This window comes from Protopterus annectens, chromosome 12.part0 (assembly GCF_019279795.1).
Source record: "Protopterus annectens isolate FY-2018-M chromosome 12.part0, PAN1.0, whole genome shotgun sequence".
NCBI lineage: Eukaryota > Metazoa > Chordata > Ceratodontiformes > Protopteridae > Protopterus > Protopterus annectens.
In genome coordinates this window covers 1,357,017,292-1,357,036,862 of record NC_056746.1, presented here as the reverse complement: position 1 = coordinate 1,357,036,862, position 19,571 = coordinate 1,357,017,292, and the positions used below count along the sequence as shown (strand labels likewise).

General features: G+C 40.6%; 1 protein-coding gene across 2 annotated transcripts in view; it reads right to left on the bottom strand.

Moving 5' to 3' along the window:
* The window catches only part of GATA5 (GATA binding protein 5), a 120,182-nt gene that overhangs the window by 67,883 nt on the left and 32,728 nt on the right, over positions 1-19,571 (bottom strand). For both annotated transcript variants that reach the window (XM_044090407.1, XM_044090406.1), the window contains exon 3: positions 16,293-16,462. In XM_044090407.1, the coding sequence (XP_043946342.1) occupies positions 16,293-16,462 (170 nt within the window). The remainder of the gene's footprint in view (positions 1-16,292; positions 16,463-19,571) is intronic.

Here is a 19,571-nt window from a genome sequence, read left to right as displayed (position 1 = left end):
AACTACTATAAAGCAACTTTTATTTCCCATATATGCCTCTCAACTGTCCAGATATTTTTTTGCAGAATGTCTTGATTTTTCCTCATGTTTTTGGATTGTTTGTCATAAAATGTGTGGCTTTCTGGCAAATAAGTGATGACTAAAGTCATTAGATAATTAAATGCATTTGAGCTTCAGACTTCATATTCTACAGAAAATGCAAATCAATACATATAACCTGTCATTCTAGAAATGTTCTAACATTATAAGAGCAATATTTAAAATCTGTCCCTATTTTTCTGTACTTCTCCCATCATTATGTTTGGATTTGTCCAGATTTTTTGCACTAAAAGGTTGAGAGCTACTTTCTCCCATAACAGACAAAAGCTCAGTATAAAACAGGAAGGGATGTAAATCCTTGTACAGCTGACATACTCCTTTGGATACTGGTGTGTTTTCAGGCCTTTGACTTCCATAGGTAAAGCTCAGCTGAGGGCATTACATTTTTAAGTGTGTGTCCAGCTCTTACTGTGACCTTCAGGATGGTCAGCATCTGGCTGTGTCAGATCCTATTAAATAGCAAAGGTGCCATGCTTGACAGATATTATCCATTGTGTTGTTTTCTTACTGCGTTTGTGTGTGCATGTGTGTGTGTGTGTGTGTGTGTGTGTGTGTGTGTGTGTGTGTGTGTGTGTGTGTGCGTGTGTGTGTGTGTGTGTGTGTGTGTGTGTGTGTGTGTGTGTGTGTGTGTGTGTGTGTGTGTGTGCTAAATTTCTTCTCATGAAATGAACAGCCATCAGAAAATAAATCCAAACTATTTTCTAAGCAGTAATGAACTTCCACTAACTGCTACACTTGGAAAAAGGTTACAAATGCCCTGCTATCCAAGTGCCACGAGGAAGTGAAATATCAGACTGCTATTGCTTATTTCCTAACAGTCTGTTCTTTCTGAGGCCCTGGAGAGCTATTTTATGTCACTCTGCCCTTGTCAAGGAAGTTGTTGACCCTGACATTTATGCAAAGTTTATTTATGAAAAGAACAACACTGAGAATAGTGTTAAAAAATAGCAGTTGCCATGGCATTGTCTGAGTGACAGGCTGCTTTGGGTTCAATGTCATTTGGAAGGTAGTACATCTAGTGTGGCAGTGAAAACAATTACTGGATGAAAGTAATTAAAGACCAGATACTTTGTAGAATGTGTACACTACTTCTTAAATCCTGAATTATACATGCATTTTTTTTAATTTTGTTGGTAAAAGATTAGAAGGGATGCTCTGTCAACTCTTTTCAACCAAGAACTAGACTAGAAGCAAAGCACAATATAAACGCAGTTCCAATATTAACATGTTGTATGATCTCAGGCATGTATGCAGTTCCAATATTAACATGTTGTATGATCTCAGGCATGTATGCAGTTCCAATATTAACATGTTGTATGATCTCAGGCATGTATGCAGTTCCAATATTAACATGTTGTATGATCTCAGGCATGTATGCAGTTCCAATATTAACATGTTGTATGATCTCAGGCATGTTTGGGGGTGGCAGCCTAATTAAGAAAGTGTGCACAGTTTTTGTTAGCTTGGGGTGGGCCTAATCATAGGTGGTATCTTTCTGTGGTTACATGACTTAAAACCACAATTACAACATTTTTAGTTAAGGTAAAATTTGAGTAGAAAAGAAGTGATAACTTGTAGATATGAACCACAAACACTAGGCAATGACCTTATGGTTACAGACAGAGAAAGGGATACAATGTGAAAATAAGCTTGTAGAGTTAGAACTTAACTGTTGGATCATGACACTAAAATGCTGTGTGTGTGTGTGTGTGTGTGTGTGTGTGTGTGTGTGTGTGTGTGTGTGTGTGTGTGTGTGTGTATGTGTGTGTGTGTGTACTCATGCACAACCATTTCTTATCTACAATTAAGGAATTAAAGAATTCAAACAATCTTAATATAGGAACTGAAAAAAAAACAATAACCACACCTCCCCCAAGTCTGTTTTGTGATCCTTGAAGGCCAAACATCTACAGCTTTAGGAGGGTGGGGGTTGACATCTTTTGCAGGAAAGTCAGAAGCATTACAAAGGTGATAACAAAGTGCAAGGAACTTGGAGGAGTGTATTAAAGTAAGGTAAGAAAGGCCTGGGGATTCTGTACCTGTTAAATCCATAAATATTATGGGAGGGTGGAGATAAGCAATCATTTGAAGGCAAGGGCCAATGGAATCAGGGTCTTGAACACTGGAGCGCATTGAATTTCACTTTCTAGTTAACTTGCAACTGAACTAAATTTCACTTTCTGGTTACCTAGCTTCTGAACGTCTATCTATTATATATCTCTGACAAATTCTGGTACCCTTGATAAGTGTAAGCAGGGTTCCAGAGATGAAACATTTACAAATGTTTCCAGGTTATCAGTTAATAGTAGGAAGTTAGCCTTAGAGTAAATCCTGAACATTTCAGTGTTAGCTGGGGTTCCAGGTTTTATTTTTACTTCAAAGAAACCATTTTGTGGTCTGTTACCACCAGAGAGTACATTCCACATTAATGAGGACCATATCTAGTATGTTTGCACCACCTGGTAGGTGTATTGATATTCTGGTCCAAGGAGTTTGTGTTTGCAAAATCCAAGAATCTGTGGGCCTGTATTATTTGATGTCATTTATGACCCAAAGTTAATAGTGAGATAATTAAGGTCGCCCATGATTATGGTAATGGGTTGGATGGGGAGTGTTTCCAGTAAGCTTACATTTGTGTTACGGGTTTCCTGGGTCATAAGGGGCACCTATACCTGGCAAAGAAGTGGTATGGGATTTTGCTTATAGTGATTTGAACTTGTAGAAGCTCAAGTGTATTGTCCTATTTGACCAGCCTTTAGGTTTATTCACTTATTTACTTATTGATTGATTGATTGATTGATTGATTGATTGATTGATTGATTGACTGATTGAGGTGTACTTACTTTGCTCTTGATGTAAATCGAGATTCCTCCACCTTTAGTCCCTTCCTGTGTGGTAGCTTGTCCAAATGTGTAAAAGGCATTATAACTTTGAACTGCCAGGGTGCTCTCCATGGCTTTAAACCATGTCTCAGTGAATGCACAGATGTCAGCATTCTCTACAGTGAGGAGAGCTTGTTGGGAGTGTTTTTTTGTTTAGATTTGTAGCATTGACCAGTAATGACTTTAGATTTTCTTAGCTTTAATTTACTATGTCAGAAGTATTTTCAGTTTGTCAAAGGCACAACAGAGGGGGGCAATGTATTAGCCAATATTCGAAACCCTAGATGGGAGAGGTGCAGACCATCCCTCGCAAAGCAGAGTGGTCTGTTGACCATCTCCGTCTTTGATGAGAAATATTTCACCCCCCCCCCCTCCAGGAATACAGGTGGAACTGCATGGCCATAAAGCTGTCTAGCATATGAATTCCACTTGTAGAGATGCAAGCGTATCACAACTATTAACTACCTATTGAAGATGAGGGCCAAGCTTGCAGAGGCACTAGTCTTTCAGGGAATTAAATCTTTTTTTTTTTTAAACTAGAGCACTGGAAGACATACTCTTAGGAGTTTGAGAGTGGCTCACAATACACCAAACCATGCATGCAGGCAAGTCCACGCTTCCCCCTACAGCTCTAAATACCTGCACTATAGCTCCACCTGTACATGGAATTTGGTACTGCAGGCAGTCAACCTTACCAGCACGTTCCTTCTGCAGTACCTAATGCAAAATACAGTTGGCTTTCTGAGAAGCTCATTCAGTTCAATAAACATTTTTAATTCCATCACTTATCTGACTGATGTATAACACATGAACACATACTCTAATGTAGGCTATTATTGGGATGATTTGTGCACCAATAATTTTCCTCTCTAAGGCAGACCATCCCATGCTAGAAAACAATTTCATCATCATCATCATCACAACCCCCTTTCTCCCATTTTTTACATGGGGTCAGGGTGTCATGTCACTTGCCACCATCTCTTCCTATTCAATGCACTCTCCTACCTTCTTTGACAGTCATGCTTGACTGTCACAGGTCATCTGTCACACAGTCTGGCCACTTCTTTGCTGAATGCCCTCCGTTCCTCTTGTCTTCTTCCTGTCTATCTCAAATCTTCTTCAACAGATTGTCTTCCATTTCCCTGCACATATGCCGGAACCACCACAATCTGTTCTCATTAACTTTTTCTGTAATTGAAACTACTTTGGCTTCTGCTCTTGTGTCCTCATTATTTTGTCTGTCCCACAGTGAGCATCCTACCACCCTTCTCAGGCACTTCCTCTCCATCACCTCTAGCTTCCTCATCTGCTCTGTCTTTACTGTCCAGGTTTCTGTACCATACAGTAGTACTGGGTGCACTACTGTTTTGTAAAACTTACTTTATAGCTTCTTTGGCATTTTTCTGTCATACACTACCCCCTGACACTGTGTCAGTCAGCTGCAGCCCCTCTGATTATATCTTTGACCTCCTAATTCAGACTTCCTTTCTCCTCAACTAGCTCTCCCAGATACTTGAAGCCATTAACCTGATCCACTATTTTCCCCTTTAATCTCAATTCTCAACGTTTTCTGATTTCCCCCATCTGCTGCCATTACAGCTATCTCATCTATACTCCATTTCATTCCATGTGTCTTCAGTTTTGCATTCCATTCCCCTATCCTTTGCTGAAATTCTTTCTCAGAGTCTGCCTGTAATACCACATCATCTGCATACAGCAACTTTGTTGAGCTGTCCCATCCAACCTATTTGCTAATGTAATCCATCACAACAGCAGTAGGCTCAGAGCTGAACACTGATGCACACACAATCCCACTGGGATACCCACTGTAAAAAAGAACACTGTTTGTACTTGAGGCACTGGGTCCTTGTACATAGTTTGCATTAGTTCTACCAATATTTCTGGGACTTCAAACCACCACAGGACTGCCCAAATCAGCTTTCTTGGAACCTTGTCATATGCCTTCTCCAAGTCTAGGAATGCCCAGTTAAGAGTCTTTCCTCATCTCTAGCTTCTTCGCAAGTATCTGTCTCACTGCAAACATTGGGACAGTTGTGCTGCATCCGGATCTGAATTTGAGCAGTTTATCTCCCATCTTACTTTGTACTGCTCTACATATTCATTTATCACTCACCCTCCCCAATACTTCCATACAATGTAATAGGAGTTTGATGCCTCTGTACTGTCCACAGTTGGGAATGTCCCCTTTGTCCTTATACACTGGCACTGTTATACTTATACGCCAGTTATCTGGTATACTCCTTTCTGTCCATACTGCTATGAGTACCCCCTGGTGGCATTTCTCCCCTATCTCACCCAACATCTTTATCATGTCTGCTGTGATCTCATCTGAGCCTGCTGCTTTCCCTGACTTAATTTTCCTTAGTGCTGTTCTTACTTCTTCTGTGGTGAGCTCCTCCTCTTCTCTCATTGTAGGCTATCTCTGGGGTAGTACAGATTTTGCTGGGTTTTCTTCATTCAGAAGCTGTTGGAAGTATTCCTTCCAGATGCCACTGATGGACTGTAGACTGGTGAGCAGGTTGTTGCTGGCATCCCTTATGAAAGGTGTCTGACTATCTTTTTTATCTTTCTGTCTTTGCCTTGCAACTTGATAGAAGTTTCTTTCTGCCATTCAATGAGTCACTCTCCAAAAATTGGTACAGTGCTTCTGATCCTTTCTTCTCTTCTATTGCAACTTCTCTCTTAGCCTCTTTGTTAGTCAAACAGTATTCCTTTTTAGTCTGGTCTGTCTTTTCTATCGCCCACTTTTTCCTGCACTCTTTTTTTTATGATGACTTCCTGGACTTCTGCATTCCACCACGACCTTTCCTTATGTACCTTACTTCTGTACTTGGCTCAGCTACATATCTGTTCTATAGGCATCACACATTGTGTTTTGAGGTGCTGCTATTCTTCCTTAACTTTACCTATTTCCTCTTCTTCTTGAGGTGATAGAGCCCTGAGTAACTCCTTCAACTATTGTACTTTCTCTCCAGTCAGCTTCCAGATCATCAGCCTGGTCTCTGTTGACCTCGGAGCTTTTTCTGTTTGTTGACTGTTTCACTGCAGATGACATTTCAGTCAGATTTCATGCCAGTGCCCTTTCCTTATGAGGAGGAAGTCTACCTGAGTTGCATGTTCACCACTCTTGTACATGATCTTGTAATTGTCCTTCTTTCTGAACCATTTGTTGGCTAATATCAAATCATTTGCCAGACAGAAGTCTAGAATGGCCTCGCCTTCTTTATTCCTGTTCCCCCACCTATGTGGTCCTGTTCTGTCTGCACCGATATGTGCAGTCAGATCACCCATCAGCACCAGTTCTTGTTGTAGCGGGTCTGAATATAGACTTTTCCTCGCTATTGTGCATGAACACTGCTCTTACACTGGGGTCTCATTGCCATGAGTCTGTCACTAACTCTGAATTCTGATTACATCCCTCTTTGTCCTCACTATTGTGCATGAACACTGCTCTTACACTGGGGTCTCATTGCCACGAGTCTGTCACTAATTCTGAATTCTGATTACATCCCTCTTTGTCCTCACTATTGTGCATGAACACTGCTCTTACACTGGGGTCTCATTGCCACGAGTCTGTCACTAACTCTGAATTCTGATTACATCCCTCTTTGTCCTCACTATTGTGCATAAACACTGCTCTTACACTGGGGTCTCATTGCCATGAGTCTGTCACTAATTCTGAATTCTGATGACATCCCTCTTTGTCCTCACTATTGTGCATGAAAGTACAGTTTTGTACCTACCATAAATGTAGATGTTCGAGTGCTCATACAGCTGCAGTCATAACAGATGGGTTATCCTGCCGTCAGGCGGGTCCTCGGTCGGCTGAATTCCAAAGTCTAGGTCCGGCGTCGGTTGTCGTCGCTTCTTCCCTGACATCAGTGCGGCAGGGGTATAAAAGAGCCAGCCGACGCCATCTTCTTCAGTTTTTCTTGCCCCAGATGTCAGGTGCCCCCAGAAGGAAGGCAAAACATAAAACTCATGTAATCATGCAATATAGAATAATCAAAAAACAGTAGTTGCAAGCAAATACACCATAAAAGAATACCCCAAATAGGTTGTATGAGAAGGTGTTTGTCATAAGGCCTGTCCTAAGAGGGGATGGAGGGAGGGAAACCTGGACTGCAGCTGTATGAGCACTCGGACATCTACATTTATGGTAGGTACAAAACTGTACTATGTTCATCGTGCATACAGCTGCAGTCATAACAGATGGGTAGAATCCCAAAGCTAAGCAGGGGTGGCAGGCACTAAGTGGAACTAGGAGAGGCAAGGATGCCCTGCAAGACAGCTGTGGCAAATCCTGCTCTAGATTTTGAGTAAAGTGGAAGGTGATAGTGTTTGGAGAAAGTGTGCACTGAACTCCAAGTGGCTGCTTCCAAAATGTCCTTGGTAGGAACCCCCCTGAGGAAAGCTGCAGAGGTAGCTGTGGCCCTTGTGGAATGGGACCTGATGCTAGATGGCACAGCTTTTCCATGAAATGAGTAACAAAAGCGTATTTTTATTTATTTATTTTACATTTGTTTACCGTGCTAATCCAACTGGATATATGTCCATTTTCAGCAGAGGCCCGGGGAGAAATGCTCCACATTAAAGTTAATACAAAACAAGTCATTACATAAAAAAAGCAAGTAGTTAGTAAGAATACAAACAGAAATAAGGTTCAATCTAAAATATACTAGTAGAAAATGTATACTAGGAAGGACATTTACTTTTATTTACAGTATAAGAATAGGGGAGTTATACTTTAGTAAAACATTCATGAAAAGTATAAATTGCATAAGCAATTATAAACCATACAACCATACAACGTTCTAAATTTATTTGTATCAGTGGCTAATTAACAAAGGTGTTTTTGAGATAGTCTTCTGAAGGGAGTGAGTGAACAGAGGTAAGAGAGGGTGTATAAGATTAGTCGGGATTGATGCATGGGCATAGCCAGAGTGTTTTTAGGTGTTGCTTGAGCTTTTGTTTAAAGAGGAAGGGTGATGATGTAATAGTTAGAGTGGTAGGTAGTAGATTCCAGTATTTACCTATGGTGTTTGTGGCAGGTTTGGCATGCCTCTCATTTTTGGAAGGGTGTGAAAGTGGAATCTGTAGCCTCTGTCTATAATGTCCAGGATCCATTTGTCTTTTGTGACAATATGCCAATTTTTTGAGAATAATGCCAGTTTTCCGCCTAAAGGTGCTGCCATTAAAGCTTTGCTTGGTAGGTAAAGAGGAAAGTCATTGTGTCTGCTTTCTGAATGACTGTGATCTATCTTCTCCACCTCTTGGGGTTGGTGCTTGCCATTGCCTGCCTCTGAATGATCCTTGAGATTGCCCTCTACCTCTCGGGTGCCTGTATCTGCCTCTTTGAGGTCTGTCCGTGGCTAGAAAGGACCAATTTTTTGAAGGCCAGTTTCTGCTGAAACGTGGAGGTTGTACCTGCAGGATATCTTTCACTGTTTGCATTGAACTCACCTTTTCCTCCATTTTCTTTAGTACCTCCTCAGCTTTAACACCAAACAATACATCTTTTTGAAGAGGTGCATCCAGTAATTTAGCTTTGACATGATCTGGTAAGGCTTGTTCTTTGAGCCAAGCATGTCTATGTATGACAGACCCTGTAACAGCAGCTCTACATGAGGCCTCTAAAGCATCAAAACCACATTACAAGGTATGTTTACCCACTTGCTATGCACTATGCAACAAATCCTGCAACTCTTTTAAATCTGGTTGCTCAGGTTGTGTCATTTTGCTTTTCAACTCAGATAATAAAAACTGTTGATACTTTAACATATGGAACTGACAATTTAATGCCCTCATGGTTAAAGTGGCCGAGGTATACACTTTTTTCCCCCACCTTTCTAAAGCTCTGGAATCTCTCTCTGAAGGTAATGGGTTTTTAGCAGTGGAGGCCTTAATTCCCTTGGGACCCTGTGAAATAGTTTCTGGGTCAGCAGTATGGCTCTTGTATAGGAACTGGTGTGAATCTGGAACCCGGTAATACCTGTCAGGTTTAACAGGAGCCGGAGGTAAAGAATCTGGGTTGAGGCTGGCTTCTGTGTACACATCATCTAATATATCTAAGACAGGAGGGATAGCCAGAGGCCTATGCTGGGGGAGCAAGAGAAAATCCCTGAGCCTTTTCTTGGAATCTGAGTAGTCTTGGCCTTCCCAGTGAAAGTGTTCCCTCAAAGTATGTAGGGTTTCCCCAAAAGAGTAATCCTCAGGGGGGGGAGACCGAGGGAATAGACTCCTCTGCATCAGAGTCTTCAAAAGGAGAATATGTATATTCCTGGTCCTCAGAATGTTCAGAGGTAATAGAGGCTTAATCTGAGGAAGGGTAGTCTTCCTCTAATCTGGGCCTTTTGTCCGAGGGGGGTTGAGAATTCCTGATAAGAGTAATCAAATCCTCAGCCATTTTGAGCATCTGTTTTATAGGCATAGGGCCTTGAGAGGGGGAATGTGGTCCTAGTTTTTTAGTTTTCATGGCTGCTTTAGATTTTGTGAAAGCCTTAATGGAGAAGGAGGAAGGCCTGAAGACACCTTGAGAAATGGCAAGCCTGTCTAAACTCTGGGTTTCCCCGCCAAAAGTGGCGTCGGTATCTGTAGTCGGAGTGGGGGCCGAGGAGCCTGTGACCTCGGGCACAGAAGACACCGGTAATGAAGTGTCATCGGTAGTCAGGGGCTGTGTAGGCACCTCACTGAGAACCGGAGAACCGGTAGTCGGCCTTAGCGTGGTGTCAGTAGAAGTCGCAGACCTCGTATGTTGATCCTTCTCCTTGCGTCTTTTACCCAAAACTGGAGTCGGAGTATCCGACGACATAATGTAACTAAATTTTTTACCAAAATAGTGATGGGCAAACTCTGCCCGACGCTTAATAGTGCGTTTGTTGAATCTAGCACAAAAACGGCAGGCCGAGACGTCGTGGTCTGGGCCTAAGCAAGGAATACAGAAAGAGTGGAAATCCTTATGCGGTATTTGCTTCCCACATGAAATGCAATTATTAACTTTGTCTGACATCGGTCTGAGGCAAGAAAAGTTTCAACGGGTACTTAGCTTTCAAGAAGACTTCGGCTGAAATATTTTCGTAAATCTCAGGAGCTGGCCGACCGGCACTTGCGAACTGCTTCTGCTTCGGGCACCGCGCGGCAAGAAAGACTGAAGAAGATGGCGTCGGCTGGCTCTTTTATACCCCTGCCGCACTGACGTCAGGGAAGAAGCGACGACAACCGACGCCAGACCTAGACTTTGGAATTCGGCCGACCGAGGACCCGCCTGACAGCAGGATAACCCATCTGTTATGACTGCAGCTGTATGCACGATGAACATCATTGCTCTTACACTGGGGTCTCATTGCCGCAAGTCTGTCACTAATTCTGAATTCTGATGACATCCCTCTTTGTCCTTGCTATTGTGCATGAACACTGCTCTTACACTGGGGTCTGAATGCCACGGGTCTGTCACTAATTCTGAATTCTGATGACATCCCTCTTTGTCCTCACTATTGTGCATGAACACTGCTCTTACACTGGGGTCTCATTGCCACGAGTCTGTCACTAATTCTGAATTCTGATGACATCCCTTTTTGTCCTCACTATTGTGCATGAACACTGCTCTTACACTGGGGTCTGATTGCTACGAGTCTGTCACTAATTCTGAATTCTGATGACATCCCTCTTTGTCCTCGCTATTGTGCATGAACACTGTTCTTACACTGGGGTCTGATTGCCACTAGTTTGTCACTAATTCTGAATTCTGATGACATCCCTCTGTCTTCTGAACCCTCTCCCTCACCATAATTCCCGCACTATTTCTAGCCTGTCCTCCTCCTGAGTGCCAAGTGGCTTTACTGCATATCTTGTCTTTGGATACCTTAACATCATGTCATCCACTTCCAAGCCTCAGTGTACACTGAGTACAGCAATTCTTATTTCACAGGTTGATTGGTTTTATGCTTTGGATATGGGTCCCCAGTGTAGATCAAGTCCTCAGACTACTTATCACTGGTAAGTACACATGCCCATTTTTGGCAACAACATGAATGAATCATATTTTATTCCATTAAATGGTGACCATGGCATGCAGATGCACTACCTATGATCCATGTTCTCCTATACACTGAGCACCAGAATAGATTCCCCTTTATAAGGTACCATCTACAGTCTGTACTTCTGCCCATAGCTTCATTCTTAGGCAGGTTTGAGATGGAAACACTTGGCATGTTTTTCAAAGATGGAAGAAACCTCACAGACACACAGGGAGAACATCCAAACTCAAAACAGGCATTGGTCAGATGTCTGAATAAAACAAATCTTGTACGTGTATGGGACGTGAAGACCGTAACCAATAAGCCATCTGGTCTCATATCAATAAAACTGTGTTATTACACTGTATGCCAAACATTATTCACTTTATAAGAATCTTATCCTTTAGTAATTTTCTTTCATTACTTTTTATTTAAATACAAATGCATTTAGTTACTTATTTATTTGACTAAGAGACTCATTCATTGATTATGCGTCAGTCTATGTCAACTGAATTCTGATGCAGATTAACAAAAACATGCTTATCCACTATAATCTCTTTGCTCCCCCATTACATCATCAACATACAGAATCACAACATGACGCAGAATCAGGAAGTATCTGGCAGCTGTTCTGTCTACAGAAAATACAGATACAAGTTTAGACCTTAATAAATTTACTTCCAATGATAAAACTAATGTAAAAGACTACATATTTTAGAATCAGAAAGCCCACTTTACGTGATAAGAGAAAAATTACTGCAAAAAGTAACATTAAGAAAACATACCTTTGCAGGGCTGTCCTTAGGCCTGTTTGGTCCAGTAGAACCCTGCTCCCACAAGTGGCCTCATACAAAGCTATGATTGGGTCATGATGCATATATTACGTATCCTAGAGATTTGGTTGAGAGACACTACAGCAAAGTGCAAGGCATTTCCTACTGGCAGTCTTTCTTCCATAAAAGTTATGACTCTTGTCAATGGAAGGGACTACATTTCCTATCATGCACTGCACTACTGGCTAGTCTGACTTTATTAGTAACCACAGCTCTACATCTCTTGTATGGCTCACAGTATTAGCTACTTACACTCCCAAAGTAGTCAGTTACTGTTGCTGAGTGTTGGACAGGGTATTCAACAAAAAACTGGCTGCATTACCATCTGGTTTTGTGCACCACTCTGTTACTGTCTTGAAAATAATAAGACCTGGCTTAACTGGAAGATTGATAAGAGACATTTTATGTTTCCTTTTGTTTCGCTTGCTGACATATGGTTTATGATAATCTGCTAATGAATACAATTATAAGAAGTAATTATGGTACAGCTGGACTGGGAGAGCATGTAAAACAACAATATCAGGCATAATGTTGTTGCTGTTGTTTACAACAAGTAGGCATAATCAAAGTGCTAATTTCTGATAACTTAGACTTGTGACAGAATGTTGTCATTTTGACAGCATGGCAGAGAAGTGCTTCCCAAATGCCAGAGAACTAATTCAAGAGAAGTGAAAAATGAGGTGTCCGTGCTGAATGATGGGAGGCAGAGCTGGTAAGAAAAATTATCTACTTTGCTGAAAGTTGGAAAACAGTAAAAGAAACACTTTGTGCTACATTGACATCTGAGAGTTTCAGATTTGAATGCAAAACAGGTGTCAAGAAGAACTAAAGATAGAAAATGATCAGAATGGACTGGAGGAGTTTTGAGAGGAAGTATATTACAGAAAGCTACATGCTCATTTTGCATCTATATTCATTTCCTTGAGGCATTCTGATTTCTCCCCATCTGCCAAAACATGGTAGTGGGGGTGGTGGCTAAATTACTCTTACAACTAAACCTTAGTAACCTGGGATACAGCTAGGAAAGATGTGCATGAATTAGAAAACTTATCTAGTTTAACAAACAAATAAAATATCATTAAACTTTCAGAAGCAGTTATAAGTGGATTGAAGTGGAATGTGGCCATTGCTATTTCTATGCAGAGGCCAGAGATTCTTGTGATTATTATAGTTGCTGTACATTCTAAAGAAGTTCCACCAGTTTTATGTGGTTTTGTGGAAGCACATTGACCTACAGGAGATGTTAAATCTGGGGGTGATCTAAGAGTCCAATAACCTGCTTTTGTATAACATGTTTTATGCAGAATACAAGCTAATAAATACACATATTATTTATTTTAATACATAGTGACAGCATATACTCCTGATACTTAATCAGAAATAGTCAGGCCCAGGATATCAGCAAGTAGAATGTGGACTGGGGTTGTAAATGGGGAGCAGTGAGGGTGTCCCACCAAAATGGCCCACATTTGACCCCACAATTGCTAAGACCATCCCTGCACCTTTTCACTTAAATTTTTTAATGTTTTCTGTGAAAACTACAACTGGGACAATAATCATGGAATGATGCCGTGACCTTTGACAGGATGTGGTAAAGGAATGACATTCCTATATTACATCTCAGGTAACATTTGTCAGATTAGAATGGTAATTCAGCTTCAGTGATAAAGCAAGAATTAATGACTAGTTTGACAATCTTAGACCTCTGAACCAGTGGCTCCAAAAAGCAGATAATTTTCTACTTGTATTTAATAAAAGCAGCCATAGCTGTGAAGAGCTTGTTTGGAGTCTCCTGCGGGACTGAACCCTGCCTAAATCAAAGGGACGATGTGCCCATCACCCAGAATATTCTGCTACCTAAACTATCTTGGAAGTACTAGACCTTAAAAGTCCCATTTGACAGAGACTTTTGAGTAAAGTTGTAGTCAATGAGTGATTTTGTGGGATCTTTGCTGAACGCGCTGCATTGAAGTACATGCATTTATTATGAGCTCAAGCAACTTCATTTAAAGAGAAAGTGTGAGTTTTGTACTAATGTTTCCTCTTTACACTTGAGTTTGTTCAACCTTGAAGTTAATGTATTTAATTGTCATGAGTACTGGATAAAGCTCCTATGTGGGGGTGAGGAACAACTCCCTTACAAAAAAAACATCCTTTGTGTTATGTGTAATATTGTGCCTTGCAGTGACTTGTTCTTACAGCTGTATGTGGTTTTGATTACATGTTTTACTATTCATTGCATCCCAGTGGAACAGCACTTACATACTTATAAACCCGATAGTCACATCTGCCCCTGTAGATCAAGAGGTTTTGCTTTCTAAATGAATCTGGAGCTATTCAATGCCGGTGGACTATCGTAGAGAAAACGGTGTACCTTCTGTGCAAGACTCTTAACTCCACAACCAGCAGACATAGCAGGCCAGTTGGTCATTATCTGCAATGTTTATATTTTTGTGTTAGTCGACAATACCAAGAATAATGACAGAATGCTACTAGGGATGAGACCAGTACATCTACAATCTCTGGACATGTTCCATTCATCAGAAGCAATAGAGCAAAATTAGATTTAAAGCAGGCAAATGAATACTCCTTACTGACTGAATGGATACATAATTGCACCTTAAGTTATGCCAGCTATGTCAACATTCTAAACTTCTATACCTCGGCAGAGTTCAACACCCCTATCCAGTTACGGCTGGAATTAAAAACAGATGTATTCCAGCAACACTACATGACGCAGACATCTAAAATGACAATCCAATCAGCTGTGTTCCAGCTATTTTTTTTTCTTTTTTTGCAATAGTCAGTTACATCAGCAGCTCAAATCAGTTAAAAGTACACAATATGACCTTTTAGTTACATTATAGTAACAAGTAAGATGTGGAATAAAAATTATTCCACTGATATGAACTTTCCACATCAAAAATTATAACTGTAAGCTGATAAAGTTAAATAATGGCTAGAGAGATGATATCAAAATTTTAACATTTTTTTAACAGATCTAAAAATGCTGGACTGTGATTCTCAAAACATTGTTAAACAACTATGTTAGAGCTCCTCAAATAATAAAATGTGTTTGCATAAAGGTGTAATTCTCAAAAACCTTTATGTAGCAATATGTAGGGAAATTTGTCAAAAAGTAATGCAACAATTTTTGTAGTGACTGTATTATTTGGGGTGGGCCCAGAGGCTTGAGGCTACATGAAGAATTCCTGTTGTGGTGTACACAGCAAAGACATAGTGACTGCCATTAAAGTCTTCTGCAATTGGAGTGGATAGAAATGTCTGGTATGAACAGGAGCAGGTTGGGAGAAGACAATAACGAAACATCTGACAGACCTTACATTATATGGAACACTACCATTCACAGAAACTCATCTCACACACTGGTCGTCTGGTGATAAAAGACTTAATTCTAAATGAACTCTTCCTGTCTTACAATTTATAATACATACGATATTTTGCAGCCTACGCACTTTAACATTTTTAATACACAGCAGAGTCATGAATATTAGGCTATAAATATAACATTTGTTAATGTTAAGTTATGAAGCATATTGAGAATCTTGTACTTTATCAAAGACTGCAATCAGAATGACATAAGCGTCATTCTAATCTTAGTACTATAGAGTTAATCAGTTCACCAATTGCAGCATTTTGTAGCAAGGCAGCATGGTGCTTAGGACAACAAACCAACAGTACACAGACAGACAATAAATAAATGACTTGTGGCAACACAATAACCCATTGCAGTCTGAAAGATCGGTGAAAAGTAGCACCAGCCATATTTCTAATTAGACTCATTAACATTCAGAGACAAGCTAATGGAATGCCCAAAAGGAATCCAATTATCAATAGAAATGCAAAAGGTAAGAAAATAACCTGCACGCAGCCAAAGTTGAAAGGAAATCAGGATGTGAAATATTTTTTCACCAAGAAGCTGTACGTGAAAAAACAAAACTGAAAACTAGGATACCTATGATTTTTCTTCATATTCCAGCAAACAGCAACTGCTGATTTGCAACCAACCTTACAAAAGTTTAGAAAGAGCAATACATTTAGAACCTGTCATAGAAGCACAAGTAAATAAAAAAATACCACCACATAATTTATACATCTGTCAGGCTCAAAGAACACCAAACCACATTTACTAGCCTCATTTTTCTTTTTCTCTTATTTTGCAGCTGTAGAAGTACTAATGCAGAATTACACGTTCACAAAACAAAACAATACAAAACAATGCAGAAAAGCATTAATCTTTAAAAAGTCACACAGCCATGCAAGACTCAAACTGAACTAACAATATAATGTAGAATAAAACATTGAAGGCAAACATTTTTGCCTGAGTATGGTACATCTATCCAGCCAGACTTGAACCAACCCCCTTCAAGTGAAAATGTTCCTTGTCTTACATGCAGCACACATCACACACATTGCCTTACCAGTCTTTTTGGTGGTTTAATGAGAGGACGGTTCATGCCATTCATTTTATGATAGAGACCACATGCATTGCAGAGATAGTGTCCAGTCCCATCTCTTCTCCAAAGTGGTGTGGACATTGCTCCACAATTCACACATTCACGACCTTCTCCCGAAAAGTCTTCAAAGAACTCTGAAGTCAGAAAAAGAAAACAAAACCTGTATGTGAAGAACAACTTAAATCAAATACTGCACATTCAAAGGATGTTTTACTAGGAAGATCAGACTTCTGCTTTGAAGAACCGATTATCATCATGAAAGCTATATGTCTACTCGCTCATCACTTTTTGTAAGGTTCTTACATAACACAGACCTAAAAGCAATGTGAAATCACACAAATGAATACACTCCTTAACAATACCAGACTGCAGGTTATAGTATAAACAACAATGTTCTAGCATTTAAAAAAAAAATTCATACAATCAGGAATGTAAAGTTTAGAATCTTTAAAACACCTCTTTTTTGCATATATGACCACTTTGGGATTTACATTTACTCAAGTTGCAATATTTCAGTAGCGACATATTATGCGCCAGGCAATGTGTTCTCTATCTGAATTTATTATGATTTTATAAAAAATAAATCAAGCCACTAAACAGCACTATTCCAAAAACATGAAAGACTGTCAGATTTTTAAATGAGAGCACCGCTGTGATAAAGGTTACTCTAAACTACTTTCTGTACCCGACCCTTTCCCAGACGGCCTCAGTTGTAGCTGAAAAGGGTCTGTGAAGGAACAGATGATTTGCTTGGTTTACTAATGAATAATAAAAATTAAACAATATGTTAAGAGCCTAAGATGGCTTTCAGGGGCAACAGCATGTTTTCAGTGACTAAAAAGCAATCTTCTGTCTGCCTAAAGCAAAACTTGAACATGATGTACCTTAAACTCCATTCGTGTACTTTTCATGCCTGTTATTATTCAATTCAAAAATGCATGGAATAAAGTCTTTTAAACAAGCAATAGGTGCAAGAAAAGAACTACATCCATGAAGAATGGCAATGTATTCCACAGCACATATGCATGCAAACATGTATGTATAACATGCATGCACACAAAAACATAAACACACTCATGTACATGCTTACACACACACACACACACACACACACACACACACACACACACACACACACACACACACACACACACACACACACACACACACTCAGCCTCCCACACAAATGCACACAAAACCATGCATCTAACATATGCAGTGTAGCAGTGTCAATCAAACTGATAGCATATCTTTAGAGTACAAGAAAAAATCAGATATCCCAGAGGAAAACAATATGAACAAAAGAGGAACAAGCAAACCCTCACAGAACATACCCATCTGAGATATTAAGTCATGGTCGGGGCGCTACAATGCCACAAATCTAACCATGCTGTCTCATTGCAGGCCATAACATCAGACTAAGTAATTTAGTTATACTTTTTACAGAATATTATATTTAAATTCAGCCAATATGCCGTTTTGTACTAGTAGTTGTACACTTGCTTAGCTTGCCAAGATGATACTTACTGTGGTAGGACATGAGGAGAAATTAAGTAATTCAGTGTTGACAAGAGGCAGACTAGTGGAGGTATATTAGGAGTGTGTGTTTGTGCATGTGTTACTGATCAAAGACACAGAGTTTGGGTTAGGTGAAGTGACAGACAAAGTGAGGCAAGCATTTCAAGTTAGAGTTAGAGATAGGGTTAGGTAAGGGGACTGATGTAGTATGAGGTGTGTGTGTGTGTGTGTGTGTGTGTGTGTGTGTGTGTGTGTGTGTGTGTCTGTGTGTGCCTGTGTGTGTGTGTGTGTGTGTGTGTGTGTGTGTGTGTGTGTGTGTGTGTGTGTGTGTGTGTGTGTGTGTGTGTGTGTGTGTGTGTGTGTGTGTGTGTGTGTGTGTGCGTGTGTGTGTGTGTGTCTGTGTGTGTGTGTGTGTGTGTGTGTGTGTGTGTGTGTGTGTGTGTGTGTGTGTGTGTGTGTGTGTGTGTGTGTGTTGTGTGGTGTGTATGTGTTCAAGCTGTCTTGTGCAGTTGTAGTGCTCCAGACAGGCTTTTTTAAATGTAAGGTGTCAGGGTTAAGGTTAGAGGCAAGGAATGGGTTAAACTTATCAGGTATTTTATTGCTAAGGTGGTGCATGGAGACAGAACACCTGGGGCTCTGGGAAACCAACCTGCACACTCTTGCAGCCCTTGTCAGTGGGCCAGTCTCCCTTTTCTTGCATTTTGCAGAGACATTCTCGGAACCTGGGGTCTTCAGAAGGTGAAGCAGTGGAAGCTGGGCTCCCTTATCCTCTAACATCAGTGGTGTGAGACTCCTCAGGTGAGCCTGATTGCATGGACTTGGAAAGACCACTACAGACTATTTTTGTGGTGGCTATCAGACATAGATGAAAGTAATTGTCTTTATGTTGCTTTGAACCACAAAAAACTGTAGACGTTTCAGAAGGTGCTTTTGGAAGGCACTGTTCTAATGCAAAGTGTTCCACTCATACTGAACTCTGGGCCAGTTTTAGCATCTGGACTAGCACTCTGCGGAGTGTGGATATTAATGAAGACAGCACTAATATCTGTTGTATGGCTGCCCCATCTCCAAGCCCCCTCTGAAGGGGCCTACAAATGTGTCATCAGTGCCGGGAAACTGGAGGCTAGAAGTGGGAAGATTACAGCCAATGCAGTGGAAATAAACATTGAGTATCAATGCTTTCACAGCAGAGAGTTCCAGCATTAAGAACAAGGCCTGAGCATGTACTGCTGGGCAATGCAAGGGTGGCTTCACGGTTATATAATGGACATTATGTGCTGCTGTTTCTACAATGCTAGCATAAGAAGATGATTGCATGACAGCGAAAAATGCTGTACTAATGTCAGTGGCAAAGGTATCATCACCAGCAAAGATGACAACACCCACACTGGGGAGCAAGTCAGCATCAGAAAGGAAGACCAGATGAATATTTAAGGTAAAGCTAAGATGTCACAGCATTATTTTCTCTATTATCTTGGGAAACATGGCAGCCAGCATGCCCTTTCTCTCTTCTCTTATATAGGCCATGTCAACTGTTTACAGTCTGGCTGCTAAGACATCAGGAGTAGAGGCAGTTGCGAGGTCTTTCTGCTAGAGCTGGTTGTGGATTTTGAGGAAAGGACTCCTCCCAAGAAAAATTCTTTCTTATGACTCAATGGCTTCTTGTTGCTGGATGTATTCTTTTTTGGATATAGCCAGCATCGGGGCCCACACACTATTTGTCAA